Source organism: Oncorhynchus mykiss, chromosome 10 (genome assembly GCF_013265735.2).
Source record: "Oncorhynchus mykiss isolate Arlee chromosome 10, USDA_OmykA_1.1, whole genome shotgun sequence".
Classification (NCBI taxonomy): domain Eukaryota; kingdom Metazoa; phylum Chordata; class Actinopteri; order Salmoniformes; family Salmonidae; genus Oncorhynchus; species Oncorhynchus mykiss.
The window spans coordinates 62,488,666-62,514,652 of NC_048574.1; the positions used below are offsets into that span (position 1 = coordinate 62,488,666).

The 25,987-nt window shown below is 42.6% G+C and overlaps 2 protein-coding genes, 1 long non-coding RNA gene and 1 other non-coding gene across 8 annotated transcripts in view; 3 read left to right on the plus strand and 1 right to left on the minus strand.

The window, feature by feature from the left end:
- LOC110534629 (zinc finger E-box-binding homeobox protein zag-1) lies at positions 1–24,458 on the plus strand. 2 transcript variants are annotated; one of them, XM_036934487.1, is made up of 7 exons: positions 1–907; positions 1,356–1,486; positions 1,683–1,747; positions 12,047–12,161; positions 16,076–16,240; positions 21,911–22,022; positions 22,248–24,458. In XM_036934487.1, the coding sequence occupies exons 1-7, from the start codon at positions 634–636 to the stop codon at positions 23,204–23,206; spliced, it is 1,821 nt and encodes a 606-aa protein (XP_036790382.1). In that variant the 5' UTR covers positions 1–633; the 3' UTR covers positions 23,207–24,458. The 2 variants fall into 2 exon arrangements, with proteins under 2 accessions (XP_036790382.1, XP_036790381.1); XM_036934486.1 differs by lacking the exons at positions 12,047–12,161; positions 16,076–16,240 and adding an exon at positions 4,400–4,561 and having other exon boundaries at positions 7–907; positions 1,683–1,856.
- LOC110534616 (oocyte zinc finger protein XlCOF7.1-like) overlaps positions 1–25,987 on the plus strand; it is a 1,104,347-nt gene that overhangs the window by 89,978 nt on the left and 988,382 nt on the right. The window lies entirely within an intron of this gene.
- trnaa-ugc lies at positions 4,246–4,319 on the minus strand. Its single transcript has one exon. It is a non-coding gene; the product is annotated as a tRNA-Ala (tRNA).
- LOC118936900 lies at positions 5,006–7,282 on the plus strand. Its single transcript, XR_005034337.1, has 3 exons — positions 5,006–5,040; positions 5,197–5,273; positions 7,155–7,282. It is a non-coding gene; the product is annotated as an uncharacterized LOC118936900 (long non-coding RNA).

The window sequence follows — 25,987 nt, forward strand, 5'->3', positions numbered from 1 at the left end:
TTTCGAGACCTGTTCGGAAATCTTGCTCTCATGAATGTTCTCTGTCAACGGACGTTTTGGCATTGAAAAAAAGTTATCCTTACCAATTAAAGCTATGAGTTTAAAACACGACTCCGGTTGTGGAAAGCAGAAATGACAGGCTGAATGTTATTGTGGATACAGCAAAATAGTTGTGGTTAACAGATGTTACTGTTGAAATGGTTGTAGACATGCTGAATTATTCTACGGGTGGATTGTTTCAGCATGATATAGATACAGTTTAATGGCTTGGGAGGGTTAGTAGGCCATTTTTCCCCTCAGTTATTTTTTCTTAGTAGGGCAGAATTAGGTTGACCATGATTGATCGCACACTCCAGCACAGTAGGTGGCGGCATGTACCTTAAACGTTTGTTTGCGGACCGTCATGATATCATAGAAGACTAAGACAGACGGAAGTGAACAGTGACCAAGAACAATTTCCACGTTAGCGTTTTTATTGTTCATATTTAGATGTGTATTACCACCCTGGAACTCAAAATATGTCTTAACTGCACTGCCTCACATACTTAACCCATGTAGTTTTTAATTCGCGTTAGAAACCGGACTTGGTTGATAGATGTTGTCTAGATAACGCTAGCTAGCTAGCTGCTAACAATGGCTAACTCTAACGGTATGGTTTTTCACACTCAAATAGCCTCCATCATGGAGGTGCTAGCGAATGCAGCCGTGGCAGAGATCTGTAAACTCGTAGACGACGACTATGCAGTGTTTCGTTTGGAAATAACTCAAAGCCAGAAAGAAAACAGGTCATTACGGAAGAAACTACTGGAACTGAAGGTGGCACGGGAGCGCGCAGAGAGGACAGCACGAGAGCGCGTCCTCGCCAGTAGTGTCAAGATCCTCGACCGATACAGAGGAATGGCAAGAGGTACATTTTGCAGAAGGCTGCGGAGCCCCGTTGCCCTATGCAAATTTATTCAGATGTGTTACCCAGAATTGGGTCTTGGTTTTTGGATTGTATGCAATAATTCCCCTGATTACTTAGCTATCTTGTGCAAATACACTATCATATTCTAACAATTATTGACTTACTGAATTGCCTATTATTTAGTCAATGAAAACATTGATGCATCCTTACATCCTTACCAATTGTAGACTGTCAATGGTGTATAATATACCATTGCGCATTAACTGTAGCTAACCCAGGGTTTCCCAAACTCAGTCCTCCCGGGGTGCACGCTTTGGGTTTTGCCCTAATACTACACAATGATCAAAGCTTGATGATTATTTGAATTTACTGTGTAGTGTTAGGGCAAAACCCAAAACGTGCACCCCTTGGGGTCTTGAGGACTGAGTTAACCCGCAATCACTCTCAGGTGAAGGACATCTCACTGGAGGCCACAGGAGCTTTGTGAAGCCAGCAGGACACAATACATGGAGAGATGACCAACCAATCACTATTGATGACGGGAGTGGAACCTCAACCCAGCAAGTTATTGTGATAGAGGTTAGTGTAATAGTGTTGCATAAAAATGTGTTACTTTGTAGATGAAATATGTCAATTTATTTCAGAAAGGCTCCCCTCCGCTTTCACTTGCTTAAATCCTAATTTATCTGCCATAGGGGAGCTTGTGAGATTTCCTTACAACATATTTATCAAATTCTACTCATGTACTGGTAATAACCCCCTCTTCTTGTGTCAGTCTGCAGTTGCAGAGGCTGCAGGTCCTGGGGTCAAGCGGGAGAGCTCTGAAGGAGAGGAGGACCCATGGCACAGTAAAGACATCCAGACTAGAGTAGCTGGAGCACCCCCTGTAGCCACAGATGACCCCACCACTGCCCCAGCACAGCCCAGGACCCGATGCAGCATCACGGAGGTCAGTGGAATGCCGAACGCTGTCCTCAAGTCAGAGACCAAGACTTTAACTGTACACACAGGATCTGACCACAGGTCAGACCCAGAGACACTGGGGCTGAGGAGACTGGGCTGTCCTCCTGTTCCCGGCTCAGAGTATTTACCGGTATTTCACCAAATCCAGAAGATGGTTAATTCCCGTGGAGATGGTGACACATTAGACACTGAAGTTGATGATCCGTCTTGTTCTTACGCTACAGAGATGGACCCTGGCAACACACCCTTGGGTTTAAAGAGACCGACTGATCAGTCGAAATGGGACTGGAACCAGTACAGTAGTAGTGCATGCTCTGAAGGGTGCCTAGATAAGAAAGGGGAGGTTATAGTGGTAGATGAAGTGACTGTGAAAGTCGAGGGGGATGTTCCACCCACATGGAATGCAGTTAGTCACCAAGGAGACGGACACTCACAGGGCAGAGATTTCTTAGATTACAGGGAAAGCTTAGAGACTAATCCAAATGTCACGACCCACTCCCCTTTACACGCACTCATGGATTGCGACCTAGTGTCCACGTCGATGGGACCTTCCGATTCACACGGCCACATCCTTTTCGATCAGGTATTGAACTCAAACAACAGGGCTGGAGCCCAGGCTCAGGGAGGGGGAGCCACATCAGGCAATATTAAAGAGAAACGGTTCCTCTGCATGTTCTGTCACAAAGGATTCAGCTGCCTCCAAAAGGTGGAGATCCACCAGAGGGTCCACACAGGGGAGAAACCCTTCAGCTGTACCCAGTGTGAGAAGAGGTTCTCCCGCCAGGACCACCTGAAAAGGCACCAGAGGGTCCACACAGGGGAGAAGCCGTTCAGCTGTACCCAGTGTCACATGCGCTTTGCCCAGGCTGGTCACCTGAAGATGCACCTGAAGGTCCACACAGGAGAAAGGCAGTTTGCCTGTACGGACTGCGGGAAGAGGTTCACAGAGAGGAGCTACCTCAGGATACACCAGCAGAAAAAACATTCCACTCTATAAATAGAAAGTTACCCTGTATTAAAGACAAAGATTCATTTTCATTGTTGTCAGCAGAAATTTGGGATAATAAGAGTAACACATTTCAGTGTTGAATATTCCTGGGTAGAATATTGCATCCAGATGTGTTATTTATTTATATATATATAAGCCTAAAAAGTATTTCATTTTGTTTGTGCTATATGGTGTTCACAAATTTTCCCAAGAAATATGTATTCAGTTTATCAAGTTCATGCTGTGTTTTAGTTGAGACATGTGTATGTGTGGTTTTCATATGGTGTATTTAACACTTGATTGTTTAATAAACACAAAATGGGACTTTTCATTCTAAGACTTTCATTGAGACTCTTTAGTGCAAGAGGCGTCACTGCAGTACCTGGTTTGAATCCAGGCTGGATCACATCCGGCTGTGATTGGGAGTCCCATAGGGCAGCGCACAATTGGCCCAGTGTCGTCTGGGTTTGGCCGGGGTAGGTCGTCATTGTAAATAATAATTTGTTCTTAACGGACTTGCCTAGTTAAATAAAAGTTTATTTATTTATTTTTTATTTTTAACGTCCCACACATTAAAAAGCAGCTACTGTACACATCAAAATACCTTAGGTCAGGTTTGTCAGATGATTTGACTTATCATTGCTGACTTGTTTTTACCCACAACGTTTTTGTCCACCATGATGGGGTTAACAACAATTTAAGTAATTCTGTAACTACAGTATAGGACTCAAAAGGGAGGAGGTCATAGACCTGGCAGTGATTGTGGACATGATCTTGGACTACAGGAAAAGGAGGGCCAAGCATGCCCCCATTCTCATCGACGGGGCTGTCATGGAGAGCGCTTCAAGTTCCTTGGTGTCCACATCAACAAACTATCATGGTCCAAACATTCCAAGACAGTCGTGAAGAGGGCACAACAAAACTTATTCCTCCTCAGGAGACTGAAAATATTTGGCATGGGTCCTCAGATCCTCAAAAATGTCTACAGCTGCACCATCGAGAGCGTCCTAACTGGTTGCATCAACGCCTGGTATGGCAACTGCAAGGCTCTACAGAGGGGATTGCGTACGGCCCAGTACATCACTGGGGCCAGGACCTCTATACCAGGCGGCGTCAGATGAAGGCCCTAAAAAATTCCAAATACTCCAGCCACCCTAGTCATAGACTGTTCTCTCTGCTAACACACAGCAAGCGGTACCGGAGTGCCAAGTCTCGGTCCAAAAGGCTTCTTAACAGCTTCTACCCCCAAGCCATAAGCCTGCTGAACAGCTAATCAAAATGGCTACTCGGACTATTTGCAGTGTTTTTTGTAGCCATTTGGCAGACGCTCTTATCCAGAGCGATTTACAGTAGTGAGTGCATACCTTTTCATACCTTTTTTTGTACTGGTCCCCCGTGGGAATCAAACCCACAACCCTGGCATTGCAAGCACCATGCTCTACCAACTGAGCCACACGGGACGCCATGTTGAAAGTGTTCTCTGTACACGTGTGTACGTACCTGAGGGAGTGTGTGTAATCAGTATCACCTGTCTCTTCCAGGAGGAGGAGGGTCCAGAGGTGCATCTGGTGAAGGATGAGGGTTGTGAGGAGGGTCTGAGGAACACTGAGGGGACCATGGTCATGGAGGATAACCAGACTTCACCTCCTGAATCCACAGAGGAACCAGCTGAGCAGCACAGGACCACACACAGTCTCACTGAGGTGAGCCCACTGTGAACTACTGTCTGATGGTATTAGGTCTGGGTAGGAGAGCTGATCTAGGATAAGTTTAGCCTTTTAGATCATAATGAATAAGGCTATGTAGACACGCGTGGACTTGATCCTCAATCAGAACATCTACTCTGAGACTCTTTGTAGATACTGCCCAGGTCTTGATGAATTTTGTCTTAAGTGTGGGACCATGCCTTTCAATTATCAAACCATTAAAGACTGTCAACTAATAAAATCAACTAACATGTTTGCATAATACTCATAGCAATCCCTCTTGTCCAATCAGAAGATGCTCCATAGCAGGGTGCTCATATCAGATTTCTTGATCCAACATCCTCTCACTCTGTATCTCTTACAGTCAGTAGACATGGAGGATGGAAAGCCTGATCTGCTGCTGGTCAAAGAGGAGACAATAGAAGATGGACCAGAGAGCATTGATCTGCTGAGTGGACTAAAGATGGGGGAGCAAGGTAAGAGAGACATACATATAGCCTACATACAGTAATAGATCTTCAATCGGAATAGTGATGCACCTGGCTCTTATTTTTTCTTCATTCATAAAATGAAATCAATACAATGTATGTTCACATACTAAAACACACATTATAATTTATGAACTTGACCAGGTAATTGACTCTGACTCCATTGGGCCAATGGTGATGACATCACTGAGCAGGCCAGGACCAGAGATGACATAGTGGAGGTCAGTGGATGGAACAACTAGAAACAGACAGTCAAACACAAAACAACCAAGCTTAGTCTCCTTGACAACAAGGTGAAGAATATATTTGGTCTGTGGGGACGGGGAGGTGTCGGTATGTGGCGGGAGAGAACAGATTAGGCTAGAGATGTTCCGTCCTGCTCCTATAATTTTGATTCAGAGAGACTGATGGCACCTCAGGTTAACCCCCTAACAGGTGCTGCCTTCAGCCTGCCTTCTATAGGATCTATCAACTGGAACATGGACTCTGCGACAACACAGACACTGCCTGGCCTTCGTTCTCCTCACACTCCCCTAATGTTAAACCAGACCTCAGACAATGCCCGTGGCTCAACACTAAAAGGCTACACAAGACCATTGACAAATGACAGTAAAGTTGAACTGCAGTTACACTGCAAAATTACTTAATTTAAACATTTTGGATGCATTATAGGCCTATATTGTATTGCAGTGGGACCAATAGAGTGGGTGGAGTAGAGTGTTGCTGGCATATAGACCTCAGCCCTCCATGAAATAACACCATATATAGACTCTACAGACTTTAGTGAGTAATCCCAACCCCACTTTTACTTCAACACCCAGAAGTTGTCTCTTTTAAGCCAATATGTAATTGAAGGCCTATAGAGTATTGTGTGGGTGGAGTAGAAAGTGTTGCTGGACATGCAGTATAGACCTCAGTCCCACATGAAATAACACCATATAGCTTCTACAGACCCTGGTGAGTAATCTCAAGCCCACTTTTACTTCAGCACCTAGAATAGTTCTCTCTAAAAGCCAATATGTATTTAATGTGTATTGTATTGCATTGGGGGGACTTATTTGACCTTGGAACATGTTTAAAACCCCAATAAAAATAAAAATATCACTTAAATATTATCAAATATGAATCATTGTTAATGTTTAGACAATTACGTTTCACATATCATGAATAGATATAGGTTATTGATACTTTTCTATTACATGGGGGAAATTTATTTGGAAAAATTGCCGAAAACCTGTGACCCGGAAGTACTTTTTGGTGTTGCGACAAGGTGCTGGTGTAAACAGTTACCAATATCAATTTCATCGTTTTACTTTAGACGTTTATTGACATCCTGGAATTCAAAATATGAATAATTTAACTGTATAACAATATATACATACCCCATGTAGTGTTTAATTCGCGTTTGAGACAGGACTTGCTTGATATGTTATCAAGGTAACGCTAGCTAGCTGCTTAGCTTACAATGGCTAACTTTATGGTTTTTCACACTCAAATAGCCTCCATCATGGAGGTGCTAGCAAATGCAGCCGTGTCAGAGATCTGTAAACTCGTAGACAACGACTATACAGTGTTTCGTTTGGAAATAACTCAAAGCCAGAAAGAAAACCGGGCTCTGCGGAGGAAACTACAGCTACTGGAACTAAAGGGGTCACGGGAGCGCATCCTCGCAAGTCGTCCCAGAAGTGTCAAGATCCTCGACCGATACAGAGGAATGGGAAGAGGTACATTTTGCAGAATGCCGAAGCTGCGAGGCCTGTCGCCCGGTTCCGCTCTGTGCATGTGTAACTTTAGATTTGTTAACCACATACTGTATATGGTTAACCAGAATTGGGTGTTGGATAGTATATAATAATTCCCCAGATTACTTAACTAGATATTTTGCGCAAAGACACAATATCATATCCTAACCAGATTCTTAATTTACTAAATTTCCCGTTATATACTCATTGAAAACAATGTGATACATGGAACATAATCATTACATAGTATATCAAGAAGTTATAAGTGTTACCTTACATCCTTGCCAATTGTTGACAGCGTCAATAGTGTACAATATACCACTAACCTAACCACCTCTTTTCCTCCAATCACTCTCTCAGGTGAAGGACATCTCACTGGAGGCCACAGGAGCTTTGTTAAACCAGCGGGACACAATACATGGAGAGATGACCAATCAATCACTGTTGATGAGGGGAGTGGAATCTCAACCCAGCACCCTATCATAGAGGTTAGTGTAACAGTGTTGCAAATGTGTCCCGTTTATTTCAGAAAGGCTCCCCTCAGCTATTCACTTGCATGTACATCCTTATTTATCTGCCAATGCAGAGTTTGTGAGACTTCCCTATGACATTGTTATCCAATTCTTACATGCTGACTACACCGGCCGCACGTGTGCGCCTTTGCGCACATGTTGATTTTGTCCAACCACACCAGACGCGATCAGGACATGCAGTTTGAAATATCAAAGTGAACCAACTATATTAATTTTGGGACAGGTCATTACACTGTGAGGGAAGTGTTAGGTTTATGTATCAAATCAATGCTACTTTCTAATAACTAATTGGAAAGGTTCATGCAGATGACTGGCTGATCATGTATGGAGGAATCATCACTATCACTGTTCCTCAACTTGGCAATACGCCCAGAATATGGGAACCACCGAGGTATCTCAGTTTCAAGGTCTCAACTTGGAGAGAGAGAAAGCCTTGTGAGGTGGGGATACTTTGCTGCCTCAGGACCTGGACGACTTGCCATAATAGAAGGAACCATGAATTCTGGTCTGTGTCAGAGAATTCTATAGGAGAATGTCAGGCCAGCCGTCTGTGAGCTGAAGCTGAAGTGCAGCTGGGTCATGCAGCAAGACAATGATCCAAAACACACAATCAAGTCTACATGAAAATGGTTAAAAAGCAACACATTTAAAGTTTTGGAATGGCCTAGTCAAAGTCCAGACCTAATCCCAATTGAGATGTGGTGGCAGGACTTGAAACGAGCAGTTCATGCTTGAAAACCCACAAATGTCGCTGAGTTAAAGCGTACAAGAGTTGGCCAAAATTCCTCCACAGCGAGTGAGAGGTTGATCAACAACTACAGGAAGCATTTGGTTGGTCATTGCAGCTAAAGGTGGCACAACCAGTTATTGAATGTAAGGGGCAATAACTGTTTCACATAGGGGAATTGGGTGTTGCATAACTTTTTAAAATCAATAAAATAAGTTAAAAATATATATATATATTTATAAACTCAGGTTCCCTTTATCTAATATTAGGTTTTGGTTGAAGATCTGATAACATTCAGTATCAAAAATATGCAAAAATAGAGTATCACAAAGGGGCAAATCATTTTTCAAAGGCACTGTAGATACACACTCTGTTACAATACAGGAAAGATATGTTTTAGAGCTGGGACGGAAAAAAATTCCATGGCAAAAATGAAAACACAAATTAGGCAAATAAATTGTACTTCAAAAACATGTTTTATATAACATTTTATGTGCTATAACTTGGCAAATCAATACATGTGACTCTGGAGGACACCATAATGAGGTTTGTTTCCAACATTAGGTCTGTCTTCCTAAAGAAGTTAAATCCACTTCATGTTTTGTTTCCTTGCCATGATACTAACGAGTATCGCGATTCTGGTATCGTCCCGGCCCTAGTTTTAGCTTAAAAATAATCGATGCGAATCGGTTTGATTAGAGAACGATGTGATTCGGTTCGATGCACAAACATTTGTTGCATAAACACATTCATTGTCCATTCTAAATTAAAATCTGCTGCTGATGGAGCTCATGAACTGGGCCTCTCTGAGCTGGAGCTGACTGTGTGTGTGTCTAAATTATGTATGTCTATGGTGTGTGTGTGTGTGTTAGTGGTTCACCCATCCGCAATATGTGATAAAGTTCAATTCTGAGACCTGACCCTAACCCGCTAATATAGAAAATGCGCTGTGGGCTACAGTCAAAGATGGCGGGAAGATTTTTGGACAGGTGCCTCCCGGGTGGCGCAGTGGTTAAGGGCGCTGTACTGCAGCGCCAGCTGTGCCACCAGAGACTCTGGGTTCGCGCCCAGGCTCTGTCGTAACCGCCCGTGACCGGGAGGTCCGTGGGGCGACGCACAATTGGCCTAGCGTCGTTTGGCCGGTAGGGATATCCTTGTCTCATCGCGCACCAGCGACTCATGTGGCTCGCTAACCGAGGTAGCCAGGTGCACGGTGTTTCCTCCGACACATTGGTGCGGCTGGGTTGGATGTGCACTGCGTTAAGAAGCAGTGCGGCTAGGTTGGGTTGTGTATTGGAAGACGCATGACTTTCAACCTTCGTCTCTCCCGAGCCCGTACGGGAGTTGTAGCGATGAGACAAGATAGTAGCTTCTAACAATTGGATACCACGAAATTGGGGAGAAAAAGAGGTAAAAAAAAAATGTAAATAAAGATTTTTGGACAGGGGGTGCAGGAATCTTTTTTGACTCATTTAAATATGTTTCTGCTTATAATTTCCAACATTTTGGTAGGCTATTTTGTTTATCAATTTGTCTATAATTAGATACATGCAGCTTCTCTTCTATCATCGTATGCTACCCTAGAAGACTGAATAAACCCTTGCTCACCAGCATAATGTCAATAAATAATAGAATGTGGTAAAGCTTTCTGTCATCTCTGCTGCTCTCTGGGAGAAAGTGCAATGTATAAAATAAAAATGAAAGATTTTGTGCAAAATGTCCAAATGACAGTTTGTAAGGAAATAGAAAGCTGTGAAAACGATTCAACATGTTTCTGATAAGATTTCAGTTTGGCTTGGATGCATATTTTATGTGGTTGAAATACTATCAGCTTTTATGATGCTGATAAAGATGGCACCTCTGCTGACGGTCCCTAACTGTGCCTTTGCATTCTCTCAAGATGCTTAAAGAAAGAAATCAGATTTCTCTCATTTTGATGCAAGAAATCCTAAATTCTGCAGGAGTTAATATTAAGACTATGTGAGAGGTTATAGACCTACAGTCAGTGTCCAGAATCTCACTGTAGCCAACCTGGTTTCAGAGCATTTCGTATTATTCTGTATGTTCACATTTCATATGGTATGTATTAATATGTCGATGTCCATTACCCATTCCTTATGATATGTTACGAATTTGCAAAACATATAATACACTACATGGCCAAAAGTATGTGGACACCCCTTCAAATGAGTGGATTCAGCTTTTTCAGCCACACCTGTTGCTGACAGGTGTATATAATCGAACATACAGCCATGTAATCTCCATAGACAAACTGACATTAGTATGCTCGTACTGAAGAGCTCAGTGAAATTTCAACATGGCACCATCGTAGAATGCCACCTTTCCAACAAGTCAGTTCGTAAAATTTATGTCCTGCTAGAGCTGCCCTGGTCAACTGTAAGTGCTGTTATTGTGAAGTGGACACTGTAGCAGCAAACCCTCCAATCCAACACCTTTGGGATGAATTGGAACACCCACCCTAATCGTCCATCATCAGTGCCCGACCTCAATGCTCTTGTAGCTGAATGGAAGCAAGTCCCCACAGCAATGTTCCAACATCTAGTGGAAAGCCTTCCCAGAAGAGTGCGGGCTATTATAGCAGCAAAGGGGAGACCAACTCCATATTAATGCCCATGATTCTGGAATGAGATGTTCGACGAGCAGGTGTCCACTACTTTTGACCGTATGTTATGAATTCTAGCTAGGCTAGGTTTATGTTTAGGAGTTAGGTTAAAGGGTTAGGGTTAGTGGAAGGTTTAGCTGAAAGGGTTAGGGGAAGGGTTAGCTAACATGCTAAGTAGTTGCAAAGTAGTATGTAGTTGCAACGTTGTTCGTGATGAGATTTGAACTCGCAACCTTTGACTTGGCCACTGATCCACTTGACCAACTACCCTACTTTCATTTTTCCCTTAAGTAACCATCTGTCTTATGCAACCATACCAAACGTAACATACCATTCTAATTTGAGTGTCCCGGATTTACGTTTACTATGTTTCGTCTAGTCTGTGAGACCAGGCTGATGCAGCCTACAGATATAAAAGTATTTAACCCGACCGCCACCCACCCACCCTCCATCCACATGGATACATCCGTGGGGACTGCGGGTAATGAGCCAACCCCTGCATCACTAGTGTATCTAAAGGATGTATGTCTATTATCTATGTCCTAGGCACCTGATCTGAGCCATAAGGGAGACTAGGTATTTACCACTATCAGATTAGGGGGGGGGGTGTCAATGTAGCCTATGTTTTTGTGTCCCCACTTTGGTTCTGAAATTACCATCACCCACTAATTAACTTGTCATGTTTGCAGATTAAGTGTTTGAGCTCGTAATGTATCAATATTGATCGTTTACAAATTAGCTATGACATATCCAAAGTTGTGCTATAAATTAATTGGCTTTCACCCCCCATCTCAAAAACAAATGCAGTGTGCCAGATTGCTGTCCTCGTTCTGAAATGGTTAACTTTACCCAGTATATCTAATATGACCATATCTAAAATGACCATATACACTGATTGTTTGAAGCAAAACTACCAAAACTATTGCTGATGGTGAACCTGAACAATCGAAACTCAGATCTATTGTAAGCCCCCGTTCAGCAGCTTAACTAGGCTACTGATATTTCCTGGGGTTGTTCGGCATGCAAGCTGACTTGTAGACCAATGACTGCCAACACGGGTACATTCTTAGTTTCGACACTGAAGAGAGGACGCATCGGTTGTGACAAAAGAGGAGGTATGGTAAGGTAGAAAGACAGTAACATGTTAGTGAATCTGCGATTTGTAATGTTTGAATGGACTTTCTGACCGACGCGTTGACCGACCAATGGGTGCGGACCAATGCAATTGTATCTGAAACATTTTAATTGGGACCGATGCGTTTTGGTTGAATAGTTACATCCCTACCGATTCTACTCATGAATTATAACCTCTCTTCTTGTATCAGTCTGCAGGTCCTGGGGTCAAGCATGAGAGGTCTGAACGAGAGACGCAACACAGCAGAGACATCCAGACTGTAGCAGCGGTTGGAGTGACGCCCCCTGTAGACACTGAGGGCCTTGCTACTGCCGTGCCCCAGCTCAGGACCCGATGCAGCATCACGGAGGTCAGTGGAACGCCGAACGCCGTCCTCAAGTCAGAGACCGACACAGAGACTTTAACTGTAACACAAAGGCTCTTACACACAGGATCTGACCACAGATCAGACCCAGAGAGACTGGGCTGTCTTCCTGCTCCCGGCTCAGAGTATTTACTTTACGGTAACTCGAGCATGAGGATGGTTAATTCCCATCCGGACTCAGGTGACGTGTTAGAGACTGGTAATGATCCATCTTGTTCTTACACTACAGAGATGGACCCTGGCAACATATCCTTGGGTTTAGAGACACAGACTGATCTGTCTACAGGGGACTGGAACCGGTACAGTAGTAGTGTATTCTCTGAAGGGTGCGTAGATAAAAAAGGGGAGGGTCTGGGTGTAGATGAAGTGACTGTGAAAGTGGAGGGCGACATTCTTCCCACATGGAATGCAGATAGTCACCTAGGAGACAAAAACTCACAGGGCAGAGGTTTCATAGATTACAGAGAAAGCTTAGAGACAAATCCAAATGTCACGACCCACTCCCCTGTACCTGCGCTCAGGGATCACAACCCAGTGTCCACATCGATGGGGCATTCCGATTCACACAGCCGCATCCTTTTCGATCAGGTATTGAACTCAAACGACAAGGCTAGAGCTCAGGGAGGGGAAGCCACATCAGGCAGTAGTAAAGAGAAACGATTTCTCTGCATGTTCTGTAAGAAAGGCTTCAGCTGCCCCCAGACAGTGGAGATCCACCAGAGGGTCCACACAGGGGAGAAACCCTACAGCTGTACCCAGTGTCCCATGCGCTTCACACAAGCTGGTGACCTGAAGAGGCACCACAGGGTCCACACAGGGGAGAAACCCTACAGCTGCCCGCAGTGTCACATCCACTTCACCCAGGCTAGCAGCCTGAAGAGGCACCTGAAGGTCCACACAGGAGAAAGTCTGTTCACCTGTACACACTGCGGGAAGAGGTTCTCAGAGAGGAGCATCCTCAGGATACACCAGCAGAAAAACCATTCCACAAAATAAACCATTCCAATGTATAGTTTAAGTTTAGATCAAACCCTGCATTAAAGACAAAGATGTATTGTCAGTATTGTCCGCAGAAAATATCCACTGATGTATTTGGAAGAATGAGAGTAACAGATTTCAGTGTTGAATAGTCCTGAATAGAATATTACATCCAGGCATTGTGTCTTATATGAGCCTAAAAAGTCTGTAACATATTGTGTTTGTACTTTGTAGGCCATATGATGTTCACAAATGCCCATTTCATTACTTCCATTCAACTACTTTTTTTTAAAGTAATTAATTAGAAAAATGTATGCAGTTTATCAACTTCATGCAGGTCTTTTGTTGAGGCGTGTGGTTTTCATATGGTGTATTTAAACCTTGTTTATATTTAGTAAACACAAAATGGGACTTTTCATTCTAAGACTTTCATTGAGACTCTCTTTAATATACATCACATCTGATCTCACCCTATTCTGTATATTCTGATAGCGCTTTATAACCATTATACACTTACTAAATATACCTACACTAACAAACACCCTGTAGTCTATTAGACCAACAAGCACCCTGTAGTCTATTAGACTAACAAGCACCCTGTAGTCTATTAGACTAACAAGCACCCTGTAGTCTATTAGACTAACAAGCACCCTGTAGTCTATTAGACTAACAAGCACCCTGTAGTCTATTAGACTAACAAGCACCCTGTAGTCTATTAGACTAACAAGCACCCTGTAGTCTATTAGACTAACAAGCACCCTGTAGTCTATTAGACTAACAAGCACCCTGTAGTCTATTAGACCAACAAACACCCTGTAGTCTATTAGACTAACAAACACCCTGTAGTTCATTACACTAACAAACACCCTGTAGTCTAGTACACTAACAAACACCTACTGATGCTGACTTAACTAATCATAGCTGACTTATTATTTTACCCACATTATCCTATTTATGTCCACCATGATGGGTTTAACAACAATGAAGTAATTCTGTAACTACAGTATAGGACTCAAACGTAGTTGGGATGGGTAACTCTCCGGGAAATACTTGCAAAAATGAGAAAAAGTTCAAGGTTAAGTTTAAACGACCACCTGATGAGGTTAGTAGGTTATCATAGGGCTAAATCTGCAAGCTTATGTACAGTGGGGCAAAAAAGTATTTAGTCAGCCACCAATTGTGCAAGTTCTCCCACTTAAAAAGATGAGAGGCCTGTAATTTTCATCATAGGTACACTTCAACTATGACAGACAAAATTGGCAAATTATGGTGGAAAATAAGTATTTGGTCACCTACAAACAAGCAAGATTTCTGGCTCTCACAGACCTGTAACTTCTTCTTTAAGAGGCTCCTCTATCCTCCACTCGTTACCTGTATCAATGGCACCTGTTTGAACTTGATATCAGTATAAAATACACCTGTCCACAACCTAAAACAGTCACACTCCAAACTCCACTATGGCCAAGACCAAAGAGCTGTCAAAGGACACCAGAAACAAAAATTGTAGACCTGCACCAGGCTGGGAAGACTGAATCTGCAATAGGTAAGCAGCTTGGTTTGAAGAAATCAACTGTGGGAGCAATTATTAGGAAATGGAAGACATACAAGACCACTGATAATCTCCCTCGATCTGGGGCTCCACGCAAGATCTCACCCCGCGGGGTCAAAATGATCACAAGAATGGTGAGCAAAAATCCCAGAACCACACAGGGGGACCTAGTGAATGACCTGCAGAGAGCTGGGACCAAAGTAACAAAGCCTACCATCAGTAACACACTATGCCGCCAGGGACTCAAATCCTGCAGTGCCAGACGTGTCCCCCTGCTTAAGCCAGTACATGTCCAGGCCCGTCTGAAGTTTGCTAGAGAGCATTTGGATGACCCAGAAGAAGATTGGGAGAATGTCATATGGTCAGATGAAACCAAATAACTTTTTGGTAAAAACTAAACTTGTCGTGTTTGGAGGACAAAGAATGCTGAGTTGCATCCAAAGAACACCATACCTACTGTGAAGCATGGGGGTGGAAACATCATGCTTTGGGGCTGTTTTTCTGCAAAGGGACCAGGATGACTGATCTGTGTAAAGGAAAGAATGAATGGGGCCATGTATTGTGAGATTTTGAGTGAAAACCTCCTTCCATCAGCAAGGGCATTGAAGATGAAACGTGGCTGGGTCTTTCAGCATGACAATGATCCCAAACACACCGCACGGGCAACGAAGGGGTGGCTTCGTAAGAAGCATTTCAAGGTCCTGGAGTGGCCTGGCCAGTCTCCAGATCTCAACCCCATAGAAAATCTTTGGAGGGAGTTGAAAGTCCGTGTTGCCCAGCAACAGCCCCAAAACATCACTGCTCTAGAGGAGATCTGCATGGAGGAATGGGCCAAAATACCAGCAACAGTGTGTGAAAACCTTGTGAAGACTTACAGAAAATGTTTGACCTCTGTCATTGCCAACAAAGGGTAAATATAAAAAAGTATTGAGATAAACTTTTGTTATTGACAAACTATTTATTTTCAACCGTCATTTGCAAATAAATTCATAAAAATCCTACAATGTGATTTTCTGGATTTTTTAAAACTCATTTTGTCTGTCATAGTTGAAGTGTACCTATGATGAAAATTACAGGCCTCTCATCTTTTTAAGTGAGAGAACTTGCACAAATGGTGGCTGACTAAATACTTTTTTGCCCCACTGTAATGGGAACAGCTAACATGTAGCCTTTGCTCACGTGCCACTACGTCAATGATTTTAATTGGCTGTTGCTTAAACTTAACCTTGAACTTAAACCTTTTCTAATGTTCGTAAGTATGGCCCCAACATGTTGAAAGTGTGTGTTTATTATACTTGTGTGCGACTGTGTGTGTGTATACGTACCTGAGGGAGACTCTGTCGGTGTAATCTGTATCACCTGTCACTTCCAGGAAGAGGAGGGTCCAGAGGTGCTGCTGGTGAAGGAGGAGGGGTGTGAGGAGAGTCTGGGGAACCCTGAGGGGACCATGGTCATGGAGGACAACCAGACTACACCTCCTCCTGAAACCACAGAGGAACCAACTGAGCAGCACAGGACCACACACAGTCTCACTGAGGTGAGACAACTGTAAACTACTGTCAGAATGGTATTAGGTCAGGGCCCGTATCCACAAAGCCTCTGAGAATGAGTGCCGATCTAGGATCAGTTTTGCCTTTGAGATCATAATAACACTATGTAGACAGGTGGGGACAAGGGCCCGTAGTTATCTAACTGCCTGAAAATTCTCAGTGACACAAATTTGGTCCTACTTTTACGCATAGGAGTAAGAGCATGTTATCAACATTCCTATGACTTAAAAGTACTCATATCTCAGGGTGTATTTAAGAGAGCTCAATAGGTGTCTTAACCGGTTAGGAGTTGCCAGAAGTTGCCACTTTACCCTTCTTGGCAACAGTGTAACAGTGATGATTTGGGTCCATCACAGACCGTCAAACCCAGATGGCGCTTAAAGCACCTCAAATCAAAGGTTCATTTTCCCACCACTCTACGCCAGATTATTAAAAAAAAAAAACATGCTGCCGTCATCCAATTCGCTGGTTTTCCGGGAGTTGTTGGCGTCATTGATTATGCCCACATCAAAACCATTGCCCTCCATGGATGAGGACACATTCATCAATCGAAAGCGGTACCACAGTATTAACACCAAAGTGTTTTTTTTTAATGCAGACTATAAGATTCTTGATGTTGTAGCCAACTGGCCTGGGTCTTCACGACTACAGAGTGCTCAGTGAGAGCGGCCTCAACATGCTGTTTGAGCGCAATGTTGTTCCCTTGGATGTCACTTTCTTGGTGAGAAGGGGTACCCCCAGATAAGGTGGCTGCTAAACCCCTTTTCTACGACCTCTCCCCGGGGCTCAGCTCAATTATAACAGGTGAGGCAATTAGGCCAAACATTTAATTTACTGGGCTACAGAATACAGTGGGCTTTATCTCAGTGTAATTAAAATTTGAATCCACATAAAATGACATGTAAATATTGTTTTATCTGAGGGATCACACGGAGCCTGGTAGAAAGGGGAATAGGCCAGTGGAAGAGGAGATTTCATGTTCTCCATGGAGAGGTGCGTCACAGCCCAAGCAAGGATGGTCTGTCGCATAATAATGGCTTCTTCAATATTGAACGACATCTGCAAACTACGGCTCATCCGTCTACCTCCCGACGATGGACAATCTGAAACTGACGATGACAACAGTGACAATGGCGATGATGAAGCAAGCCCCAGTGCCATAGGTGGACAGGGAACGCTTTTCCACCAGCACTTTACCAACCTTCACTTTAGGTAGGCTCACATAACAATCTCCACACTTCGTTTTGCCGTTTTGTCAGCGCAGGAGAATGGTCTCGTAGAACCTAATATCTAGCTACAGAACATTAAGCTATTGGAATGGGAGAGCATCATACAGATATGCAGGGTTGGGTAGGTTACTTTCTAAATGTAATCCGGTAGTTACTAGTTAGTTACCTGTCCAAAATCGTAATCAGTAACGTAATTTTTGGATTACCCAAACTCAGTAACGTAATCTGATTACACACAGTTACTTTTAGATTACTTTCCCCTTAAGAGTTAATAGAAGAAGACAACAATGTATGTTAGCAATATAACCACATCTATTGCAGGATAAAGCAATGTTAAAGTTTACATATCTGGCCTTATATGGATATGAAATTTTACTTTACGGATTGGTTATGTAGGCTTCTTCTAACCCACCGCTTTCTACTACATATAATAAATAATACGATTAAATGATATCTTTACATTAAAAACCAAAGTCTATCAGAATTACAGTCATTCCAATAAATGTTATACCCCTTAATCTTCAAGAATAGGACTTGGAAATATGGAAGTATAGATTTGCCAAATTGTTTTACCTGAGCATAACCCCCAAAATAAGGACTTATTAGCCAGCCCTACTATGTTTGATTTTGTTGTCATGGAGGACTGATTGGGCTCATTGATTCGAGTTGAAAAATTAAAAGCTGTGCTCATGGACTGTTATGCTTTGAGCGCTACTGAAAAGTTATATTTACATGTGAAAAATTAACGCCTTATGCTGCATTTGCTATTGGCCTATTGTTTACATTTTTGTTGGTGACACTTTGATTCCTTGATAATATGCAGCTGTTTAAAGGGCAAATCCACAGAACAATAACAAAATGGTTGCCCCGCCTCTGTTTTGGTAAAAAAGCTGCGGGATGGGCCTGGAGAAATGTAACCACTGTCAGATTAATAGACAGAGCTACGGATGCAAGGACTGACCATCGATGATATCAAAATTGTTTTAACCATGTTATGAGGCTATAGTGTTTGTTTACATTTACAATGTTTGCAAACATTGGAGAAAAACAAGCTTATATTTGGGCTTTTCATGGAGTGTGACAGTTGAACTAAGCTCATGAGGCATTTATAAGTGATATTCTTTAAGAATAAATGGATATATATATCCATTGAAAGTTAAATTGATTTAGCATCTACAGATTGCCCCTTTTAAGTCTATCAAAAGTGTGCGAGTTTGAGCATATGTCCATTAGGCCTATGGATTTATTTATTTTATCAGCATTAATTAGATTGAGCAATATAAGCCCCAATTGTATTCCATAGGCTGGGATCCATACTATGCAGCTGTTGCAAGAGCGCATTTTCTCACTGGCTGTCTACTGGTTTCAAAAACAATGATTGATAGGCAGCTTAAACGTCTTGAATTCAACCATTATTGGGTTCAAATACACATTTAGATCTCTGAACAGCCATCCACAACAACCACAATCCATAAGTCGCAAATAGCTAAATGAGATTCACATCAATGCGCAAGCGTTTATTCAAATTGGATAATCTTTGGGTGGCGACAGCAGTCGCACCATTACAAGCCATAGCTTGGACTGTAGCCTACAAAAGGCCTATTCCTGCTTGTCACATATACTCCCTCCCCGGCCTCTAGGTCATCAGGTTGCTGATTATTCCGCACACTTGTCACCATCGTCTCACTCACCTGGACTCCATCACCTCCTTGATTATCTTCCCTATATCTATCACCTCCCATGGTTCTTTCCTCGGGTGTTATTGACTCTGTTTTCATGTCGGTGCGTTGTTTGTTTTATTTATTAAAACACTCACTCCCTGAACTTGCTTCCCGATTCTCAACGCACTCGTTACACTGCTCTTTTCCTGCGATCCATCAAACACATTTAGTGTGTGATAAGTTTTTCCGCAAACAATTTGTTAAAAATATAAATGTGAATTAAGTGTTTTGAAATTCAACAGTAAGTTTAAATCCTATTGTGCTGATCGGTGACCCTCAACAGCGCAGCGTCTTGCTAATCGCCAATGCTCGAGATGTTCACTTTTGAGCCCTTCAGGTAGTTAAACACATTCCGCTATGGCACTGAGGTGTTTACGTGGAGGGCCACCTCCTGAATGCAGACAATACCCATTAGACAACAAAATAGTCTACTTTACAGCGTGCATAACATAGCAACTGAATTTAGGGCTACCTGTTTTTGCCAACTTCTGAAGGGAAATGGAAATCTCCAACCTACATTTTGATAGGATGGTGTACCAGCGTTGTTCACATTCGTCAGGAGTTCTTATAGAAAAATGAAATGTGCTGTTTGTTTCAGATATGGCCCTTGATAATAATTTTGTATTTCTCATCTTGCTCTGCAAGTAAAATACTTTCCTCATCCCGCCAGTTTTATTTCCATGATCGCATGCCGCAACATGTTTAAAAAGGCTAGAAAATGTAAAAGGGATTGGTAGTTCTATGTAAAGAGGGTAATGTGAGACAGATGTAATCATTTTCTATCAAACTAATTGGATGAGTTTAGATGAGCATCTTTCTCTCACCACAGTGGCAAAATGTCATGCGCCGGTGTGCCTGTGCGTAATATTTAACCTAAATAGGACTAATAGCCGACACAATTATGATTATATTTTATGAGGATTACGTTTGACAATAACAAAAACAAGATATCTAATAGCCTACAAAACAATGTTGCTAGCCTTGCAATTGGTTTGATATTGTTTGTATCAGTCTTGTTTTTGGAAATGTGAAATATCCTCCGTGTGCCCTTTTTCGACACCCAAAAATACAAAACGTCACACTTTCACTTAACGGCTCTTCTCATGTCGTAAAAACGTGCTGAGATCAACTCATAAAATTAACCCCTACTAATCGCTGAGAGTAGGGGAGAGACGCGTAATAACTACCTTTTTAGGTCCTATTCTGAGCAGTGTGTAAATTAGGTCACAGTCGATTCCTATGAGTAATTTTGAGACGCTTGATAACTACGGCCCCTGATCAGCGATTAGCACTTCCACTCAGACTCTGGACCCTTATGCACAAAGTGTCTCAGAAAGGGTCTTAGAATTCCTCTGTCAACCTGTTTTCAGACAATAAAAAGCTCCCAGCTCAGAGAAGGTTTTAGGATGACACTGCTCAGACAGACTCTGGGCCAGGAGTAAAATCAACTCATAAAAGTTTCTCAGGTGGAAATCACGAAAGTTTGAGTTACCGCAAAGGAATAGGCATCAAGATACTTGCCGATGTTGCATAAAACGTTGAAAGGTTTAATCTTTACACAATTAAAAAGTTAACATAGCCCCTAGATGCTTTCAATTGCTCAATTTATAGGCATGCCCAATTTAGTCATTTTAACAACAATGTGTTATTCCCTTGAAATAACATGAAGTCGATTCATGAAATAATCAAATGTAAAAATACACCGAGTGTGCAAAACATTAAGAACAACTCCCTAATATTGAGTTTGTTAGGGCCTGGACTACAAGGTATCAAAAGTGTTCCATAGGGATGCTGGCCCATGTTGACTCCAATGCTTCCCTCAATTGTGTCAAGTTGGCTGGAGGTCCTTTTGGTGGTGGACCATTCTTGATACAGACAGGAAACTGTATCAAATTATACCCCTTCAAAAGGCACTTCAATATTTTGTCTTGCCCATTCACCCTCTGAATGGCACACAATCCATGTCTCAAGGCTTAATTTTTGTTTTACCCGTCTCCTCCCCTTCAACTACAATGATTTAAGTGGATTTAACAAGTGACATCAATAACGGTCATATCTTTCACTTGGTCAGTCTGTCATGGAAAGAGCAAGTGTTAGTATTTAGACATATTTAGACATATGTGATTTAGACCTTGTGAAATCATTGTCAAACGCGTAAGAAATACTGTTGCATATAGGTCTAGATTATTTCTGGATTGATCATATAGAAATATCAAAACATTATTTCAACAACTCTAAAGCAATTTCCTGTCTATGGCACCAGAACCACTGACACACTGCCCTTTTCTATAATCAAGACACCTGCTGGTAACTCTTAACTGGTTAGGACAGCTCAAGAGGTTTCCTAAATATTGGTCAACTAGATGACTATAGAGGCTTCAAGCATAGCTTTTATTTTTACCCATAAGAGTAAAATGTATCTATTCTCAGCACTTATGACCAATTTTCTACTCTGAGACTTTGTTGATATGGCCCCTGGTCTTTATTAATTTTGTCTTAAGTGAGGGATCATGCCTTTGAAGTATCAAACCATTAAAGAGTGTCAGGTAGTCAAATCAACTAACACATTTGCATAGTATCACATCAACTAACATGCTTGCATAGTACCCATAGCAATCCCTCATTGCCCAATCAGAAGATGCTTCATAGCAGGGTGCTCATATCAGATTTCTTGATCCAACATCCTCTCACTCTGTATCTCTTACAGTCAGTAGACATGGAGGATGGGAAGCCTGACCTGCTGCTGGTCAAAGAGGAGACAATAGAAGACGGACCAGAGACCATTGATCTGCTGAGTGGACTAAAGATGGGGGCGCAAGGTAAGGGAGAAATACACAGCCTACATACAGTAATAGATCTTCAATGGGAATAGTTATGCACCTGCCCATTTTATATTTTTCTTAATTCATAAAATGAAATCAATACAACTTATGTTTACATACAAAAACACACATTATAATGTATCAACTTCACCAGGTAATTGACAAAATGTAGAGTTCTCTCTGCCATGTTTGTAAAGTCTATTTTGTAACCTCTTCCTGCAGGTGGTTGGCTGGAGGCTAACAGAGGAGACTGGGCTGCCATCTTGGATTCCCAGACCCAGACTGGTGTACCCAAGGGCTCAGGGGACAACATCACTGAGCAGGCCAGGACCAGAGGCGACATAGTGGAGATCAGTGGATGGGACAGTGTCCTCAACTCTGGAGTGGGGAACAACACCTTGAACCAAAACCAGAAACAGACAGGGGAACACAAAACAACAACCAAACTCAGTCTCCATGACAACAGACTGGCTGAGACCAGGGCAAGGTGTAGATTTGGTCTGCAGGGACCGGGAGGTGTCCTTATGCGGCGGGACAGAACAGACACAGACTCGGCTAGCGATGCTCCGTCCTGCTCCTATAGTTGTGATTCAGAGAGACTAATAGTGCCTCAGGTTAACCCCCTAACAGGTGCAGCCTTCAGCCTGCCTTCTGTAGGATCTATCAACTGGAACATGGACCCTGCGACAACACAGACACTCCCTGGCATTTGTCCTCCTCACAGTCTCCTAATGTTAAACCAGACCTCAGACAATGCCAGTGGCTCAACACTAAATGGCTACACAAGCCCATTGACAAATGACAGTAGTAGTAACGCTATCAGCAGATCTGGTGGCAAAGAGAAGCGCTTCCCGTGTTCGTTCTGTGGGAAAGCCTTCAGTTTCCCCAAACAGGTGGAGATCCACCAGAGGATGCACACGGGGGAGAAACCATTCAGCTGTCATCTTTGCCGGGCCAGTTTCTCCCAGTTGTCCAACCTGAAGAGGCACCAGAGGGTTCACACTGGGGAGAAGCCTTACAGCTGCCCCCAGTGTGAGAAGAGGTTCTCCCACCAGCACCATCTGAAGATACACCTGAAGGTCCACATGGGGGAAAGGTCTGTACGCACTGGGGAAAGAGTGTTCTCGGAGAGGAGTTATCTCAGGATACATCAGCAGAAAATGCACACGGACAACGTATAGTGAGTGTTAAAGGAATCATTATTTTATTTAGCGCTTTTCATACAGTATCTCACTTTTAAAAAACAGACAAAAACAAAAAGTGTGTCTTCTCCTTCAGGGTCCCGTCTAATGCCTGGGCTCATAGAAAGCCTGGACCTGGGTCTAGCCTTCCTCAGTTACCTCATGGTTACCCCACTAATACAGACAGGGTCAGGATTGGTGTTCACAAGAGGTACCTAGCCTGTAACACAGCACACAATCCCAACAACACCCAAACAATGGCTAGAGGAGGTCAAGGAGGGAGCTCAAAGACTAACCATCTGAGGGTGGTGGCTCCTGCCTCCTCTGGTGTCATTGGATTACAACGCGCGAGGCCGAGCATGAGGACGGATGCTGACAAGCCGTACGCCTGCCCCAGGTGTGGGAAGCACTTCGCTAAGACTAAATATATGAAGCAGCACCAGAACGTTCACACTAAGGAGGCCTTTCAAGTGAAAGCTATATTACAAGAGCTTCTCATTCCTGAGTAGCCTTATGAGACATAGGAGTGTCCACAATGGGGAGAAATTGTAGCAGTGTGGCTTGAGATATATACAAGGGATATCTTGGAACTATTCTTTAGCTGTTATATTATAGTCATCATGTGAAGTGTCTTGGGCTAGGAGGGTAATTAACCATATAACATTCATTAAGCCTTTGTTAACTTGTCATTTAAAATAGGCTTTGTGTACCTGTTTTTAGAGAGACTAGGTTAGAATAAGGACAGTTTAATTTTTACCTTACTGAGGTGATGTAGATGGAATAAAGTGATATTATTATATATTCTAACACTTTTTTCTAAACTAGTCTGCTCTCTGCTTGAAAGATACTGATCATAGGAGATTTGATGTGTAGCGTAATAAGCAGTACCGCATTTCAAAGAACAGCATACATCACTTTCATTTAACCACACCCTTTGAGCTATGACGCCAACCAATAAGATACTTTCTCTTCGGTGTAACGGAAGTGGGTGTGGCTAGGCGACATGGCGGAAGCAGATGTGGAACTGAAATCGAATGGCGGTGGAGAAAAGGATGAGTGGACTTTTGTCCAAAAGAATGGGATAAGGAGAAAAACTGTTGTGGAAAATATGTCTAGTTTTGATCATATCCCAATTGTATCTGGTAAGACTGCGGTTTTTGGAAAAGCAATGTATGCCAGACTTGGTGAATCCGTTTCCATTTAGTGTGTTTCTGCTGATCAGAAAATATGAATATAATCTATCTTGCATTGACGTGTCACCTGTCAAAGGAGTCATTTTTGGAGTCTTGGAAGAAGTCGACATTGCTCTACTGAAGAATGAATCTTGTGGTAAATGGCATGAAAGAAGATTTTGTCTGTTCTTGGGATTTTTATGTGGAGTGTCTCCCTACCCGAGTGCAGCTGGGATATGTGTACTATTCTGTGAGAGCCTTTATATACTTCTTAACAAACTCAAATGGATAAGTTAAGTCAAAAAGTTAAATGTTTTTTCAAAATCGAATTAGTCCAATCAACGTGGTACTGATTTCTGTGCGTGCGTAGACTCACCCTGAATTGCAGTAGCGGTGCGTGGGTAAAATCAACAGGGAAGCCAATCCAGGGGGGGAAAGCCATATTACAACCTGTGTGATGATTGCGTTGTCTGCTCTATAACCTGTTAGTTCATAGGCCTATATATCACAGTGTCACGGCATAAGGCCGAGACAATAAGAAGACACAGTGGCAGAATAAATTCAACCACACCTTTGTTTCATCACAAAACTGGAGCGTAACATCTATCCGGTGAAGTTAACAAAACACATGACCATGCTGGTCAAGCAAGTAAATGTTTCCGACATTGTCGGACTTCTAAACAACTATTGATTTAGAATCACGGAAAATTACCGCAAATCGCAAAGAAAACAGGTACTGCCTCCACTATTCCAACCATTTAAACTTCGACAATCTAATCACCTATGCTTAGTCTAATAAAGAGAACTTTAACAACCCAAAAACAATTTAGTCCTATCAACGTGGTACTGATTTCTGTGCGTGCGTAGACTCACCCTACTTGAAAAGAATCGCCAATGCCGCTATCTTCTTTCATGTCGCCTAAACGGTCTATGACTGTTATACAGTACACACTTTACGTTTCTGTTGTCCTAGGCTACCTGGCTAAAATACTTGCTAACTAGCCTAACTTCCTTTCATGTGAGACGATGCACTAGGCCAGCTAGTTAACATTACCCTACTTATTGAACTTCCATCCAAACGTAGTTTTTAAGAGAGCAGGGTTGGAAAGACTTGCAATTTCTCTTGAGATACGTTTTATAGCATACTTTTTAGGAGTGGGACGGATTTCAATCGGAGACAGATATGGGTAATGTTGATAATGGGATATGTAGGAGGGCGAGCCGGTCAAGGATCGATTCAGACAAGGTGGTCTATTGTATGACAAGTGACAGTTTAATTATGAGTAAAGATATATGGTACAACGTATACGGGCCCATTTCATTCGGTTCTTAAGGAACCAGCAGAAAAGAAGCCCCGATAACAGAGTGCATGTATGTTATATACAGTACAGAAAGTAGGTTGAGTCTAGAAGTTCTGGTCTTCTGGTTGGTCCTGTTGGGCCGTCCGTCATCCCTCTGAGTCTTGTCGTCCCGTTCCTTGTCACACAATGTTCAGCTAAGAAGGAGATTAGGTGTGTGCGCTGGTTTCTGCAAGTCAAGGCTGTCTCTTCCTCCCAATGTGTGGGTGTATGTCTTATCTGTGTGTCCTCGGCAGTTAGTGTGTGTAATG